At 37.7% G+C, this 4,821-nt stretch overlaps 1 protein-coding gene across 1 annotated transcript; it reads left to right on the forward strand.

Annotated features, from left to right (window-relative positions):
- The first annotated feature begins 11 nt into the window (after positions 1–11).
- LOC128610769 (bone morphogenetic protein 2) lies at positions 12–2,385 on the forward strand. Its single transcript, XM_053630186.1, has 4 exons — positions 12–195; positions 319–931; positions 1,024–1,104; positions 1,206–2,385. Exons 1-4 carry the CDS (start codon positions 48–50, stop codon positions 1,348–1,350), a joined length of 987 nt encoding a protein of 328 aa, XP_053486161.1. The 5' UTR covers positions 12–47; the 3' UTR covers positions 1,351–2,385.
- The last annotated feature ends 2,436 nt before the right edge of the window (positions 2,386–4,821 follow it).

The raw sequence follows: 4,821 nt of genomic DNA on the forward strand, positions 1-4,821 counted from the left end.
TTCCTGAAGATTTTGAAAATGGGGATCTTAGCAAAGCCATTTTGGAGATGCTTCACATCAATAAGCTGTCGGTCCCTCAGCAAGTGAAGCCACATCCTTATATGAAGCAAATTTACCATTTACTGAGCACACAGGAGTCGAGGCAGAGAAGCAATTCAGATGGGACTTTGGTGCAGAGCTTCCGTAGTATACAAGGTACGAAACTCTCCATATACTCTTTAGTGCAGGAAATGTTACTAACATTGATTTTTATCGTATGTGAATAATGAAATTTTAAAAGCTATTGCTTCAATAGTTATTCATGTGTTTACTAACTAGGCACAAAATATAGCAAACCTGGTTGGATCTGGTTCAACTTGTCATACTTACAGCCCTCTATGACTGTTGCTGAGCTGATCTTACTGAGAAAAACCCTACACCCTGAACCGCTCACAGTAACAGTGGCTGTACACAGCCTGTCTTTTAGAGCAGGGAACCTGAGCATAAGTGGCCCCCTCACTGAGCACCTGCTCACCCTGGACCAGCTTCCCCCGTCAGGCTATGATGTGTTCAATGTGACAGCATCTCTACCTAATCATGTCCATGGACCACACATCCTGGGCTTCCAGCTGCGCTTCAGGGATGAAAGTGGCAGCCTGGTGCTCCATGAGGCCCTAACGCAGAGCTTGTACTGCTTAAACACAAGCTCTTTAAGTCAGCCTCTGCTAGTGACATACAAGGTGAAACCAACAGAGCGGCAGATCTCTGAACACAGGCAGAGGCAGTACTGCAGAGAAAGCACTCATCAGATAAATCAGCATTCACAATTGAGACAGCAGAGAAGCACAAATGACACAGCATGCAAGCTTTATGAACTTCTCGTTGACATACATAAGTCTGAGCTGGGTCAATGGATACTGCAGCCAACAGCATTTAACATCAGCTTCTGCAGGTAGTTGAAATTTTTTTTTATTATTATGTAACTTTTTTTAATCACCAGTTTCTGAAAGTATTCTGTTACATTACGCTATATCTGTTCCGTAGGGGTTTGTGCATAAAGGAACAGGCAAATCTTTCTCTGGCTGATCAGAAACCAAAGGATAAGCACTTGGAAAATGACAAAAGGTATCTGTACTTAAAAACGACTTGTCACCTACATTTCAGTTGTATTTAAAACAGAATAATTTTTAAACAGAATCTGTTTATAACCTTGTGCTTCATTCCAGTCCACACTGCACCTCACAGGAGACGTCCCCCCTCACAGTGATGTATCGGAGCGCCACAAATGACATCATCATAAAGCAGTTAAGAGATATCAGGGCACAGGGATGTGTTTGCTCAGACAAAATTAAATCAAGTACAAATGAGTGAAATAACACATTGATATCTACTCAAATATAAAGTAGTGTGTTGGCACAGAGTGTGTGGATTATAATTCCATTACCCAACACAGCCATAAAAGTTTAGCACTGCAAAAATATAACCCATAAACTATTTAAGTAAAAATTATAAGTTACCTGAAGAAGATTAACTTATTAATAAGAGTTGCTTGAGGTACTTGGATAATACAGTGGTTCCTATGACCATGAATATGATCACCCAATGCATGGTGTATGTTTATGTTTCATGCTCTGGCCAACTTGATTAATCTCAATCAAGTAATTATCCTCTCGTTCAAGAATTAGTCAAATGTGCAATGCATCTGGTTACAATAACTAGAGGCTGAGGTCCATCAAGCCCATGAAAATGGTTCAAACTTAGGGCCTCTATAAAATGTGCATAAGCACTGCATAAATATCTCATAAAGCAATGCTGGAGGCATGTCAGTACTCATTGGATAACATTAAAGGAATTGTGAGATCTGGAAGAGCGTAAAGAGAACCACCCTTAATTATCATTTAGCACATTCATGACACTTGGAGTTGTAAGGAGGAATACAATGTGTATACAAATATGTAGAAGAATCCAATACAACGATGTACAAAGATACAATCTGCTTCTTAACAGTGTTTTACACCTGATTAACACCAAATTTTGAGAGTATTAAAATCAAAGTCAAGTTGTATTAGAATGGCACTACATATTAGTTTTAAATGAAAATAAACCACTAGCACTTCAGCTGAACAGCATTCAATTTCATGCTCCTATAAGACGTAGATACAGTAAATACACCTCACAATAGTTAAGATGACAAATGTACACTTTACACTTTCATGAATGTGCTATTAGTAAAGACAAAGCAATATATATATAAAAGCTGTTATGTCATCTCAAAGGTTTTAAAGCTTACATAAATCCTCCAGTAGTGCTTCATAAAATATTTATTAACTTATTAATTCATTTAAAAGGTAGCCTGCATGAATGTACATTCGTACTTTGGACCACAAGAGGACAAGCACTTCTACATTTTTTAAAGGCATTTGTCCATTTTCTAATGTATAACTATGTACAGTTTATTATAATATTCATTCTGCTTGCATTTGGTTATTCTGTGCATTATAAACCTAAGCACAGTTCAGTTTCATTATTTATAATGTTCTAATTATATTATGTTTAGGTGGTAAGCCAATAAAAAAAGTGTCAGGAATTAACATCAAGTACTGAATTATATAAGTACATATGCTGTATCTAGCTACAGCAAAGTGGCATTACTGTAATATGACTATTGATTAAATAATGGTTAAGTAAACATTTTTTTTTTCTATTGGCACTTATCATAGACCATGTCAAAATAAACTTTGCTTTTGTACACCCTCCAGTAATGAACAGAAATGAGAGGAAAAAAGATTATTGTCCACTTAACTGTTTTGGGGTTTGTAACTAGCAGCTTAAATCCAACTTAGACTGCAAAAGAGCCTAAAAATGCTGCAGAAACTAAAGTGTCCAGAACATAATCTGACACAAGACTAAACAATGGTTAGGCATTTCAGCAGTTCTTTTGCTTAATAGTTTTGGCTGTAATGTGTTATCCTTTCAACAGTGCTTCCTCTCAGACTGTAATATTGTAACCCACATTAAACTGACATTGAAAATGAGCAACACCTGATGCTTTTATATGTCTAGTAATAAATGTACTTCATGTATTTCACCTGTTCACATTCATGTGCACAATATTTCTGAGGTAAAAAAAAAACAACAACAACAAAAAAAACATGTGGTAGCACATTGCTAGCTCTATAGTTAAAAAATGACGTTGTGATGTAGTCTGTTAAATATTATGTGTGTAGTGTCTGACAATAAATAGGAGGAAAGCTCCATGTACAGTTTACGTTAAAAAAAAAAACAGCTACAGCTAAAACTACTAAAATACAACTACAGCTACAAATCAGAATGTTAACCAAAGTTCACATCTACACTTAAGACTTGAGGAATTTTCTTCCATTTCTAATCTAATTGAAGAGCACTGCAGCACAATAACAGCTACACAGTAGTTTTTACTTTATTTGAATCGATTTATAAACATAATGCAAAGTATAGATAATCACAAGATAAATCATAACAATTTAAATAATCGACTGGCAAAGACCAACAACTTTGCACTAAAAATAGACGGAATTATATTCATTACTACAGTTTACACTCGAAGGCGTTGCACGTTTTGGATTAATGATACGGCTTGTTGTCTCCCTCTGCAGGAGGGTCTCTCATCTTCCTAAAGGTCCTGTGTTATACCCCTCTGCACAATAGAGTAATTGAGACTGTGGGTAGGAGGACCCTTGTTTTCAGATCCATACAATCATCCTTGCTGGTGGGAAAAACCCCCAAGAGGAACCGTCACAGAAATTCAAATGGTTCCCACTACAAATAACTTTACAAACCATCAGCTGTTAACCATTAAAACCATTACCAAATGGTTTCCATTACGTAGTAGGATTTAAGGACGTAGGTTCTTAATGGTATCCACTAGACATAATATGCCACCAATAAAAGGCAACAAATTACCAGTAGAGACCCACAGAGAGCACGTTAGTCTCACACCTCCAGGGTTGGGGGTCCGAGCCCCACCACGGCTCTGTGTGTGCGGACTTTGCATGTTCTCCCAGTGCTGTAAGTGTTTCCTCCAGGTACTCTGGTTTCCTCCCCCAGTCCAAAGACATGCATGGTAGGCTGATTGGCATGTCCAAAGTGTCCATAGTGTATGAATGTGTGTGAATGTGTATATGTGTATGTGATTGTGCCCTGCGATGGATTGGCACCCTGTCTAGGGTGTACCCCGCCTAGTGCCCCATGCTCCCTTCCTGGGATAGGTTCCAGGTTCCCCGTGACACTGTAGGATAAGCGGTATAGACGATGGATGGGAGTGAAGTATGGCTGGATGGATGGACCCACAGGGACAATTACAGTTTCCATTAAAACCAATGCAATTCCCATTATAACCAGTAAAACATTACAGATTCTGTGAGGGTTTCTATTGTTTTTTCCAGCAGAGATATAATCACACTTTGCACTGACTAATCACAAATGCCTCGGGCACTGGTGTTTATTAATATATTTATTATATATAGTATATATTTTTTTCTTAGCTTTTTCTGCAAGATGTTTAATGCTCTCTATAAGTGTATTCTTTATTTGTAAATTGGCTCAATTACATCCTATTATATACACCATAAAGAGAGCGTAGAATTAACTTGACGCACCAACAAAAAGATAAATTATTTTAAACCGAAATATTGTACTCAACACGTGAATTTTTCGACAAGACAGAAAGTTGTACAAACACGTAGGAAGTGTAATCAGGCAAAAAAGACAAGAGTACTGTATTTTCCCGAATGAGAAAAACACATTAGTGACGCTGTCTGTAGTTCCGCCTACAATGTTCTCGCGAGAGCACCGTCCGATTGG

This window comes from Ictalurus furcatus, chromosome 7 (genome assembly GCF_023375685.1).
Source record: "Ictalurus furcatus strain D&B chromosome 7, Billie_1.0, whole genome shotgun sequence".
Taxonomy (NCBI): domain Eukaryota; kingdom Metazoa; phylum Chordata; class Actinopteri; order Siluriformes; family Ictaluridae; genus Ictalurus; species Ictalurus furcatus.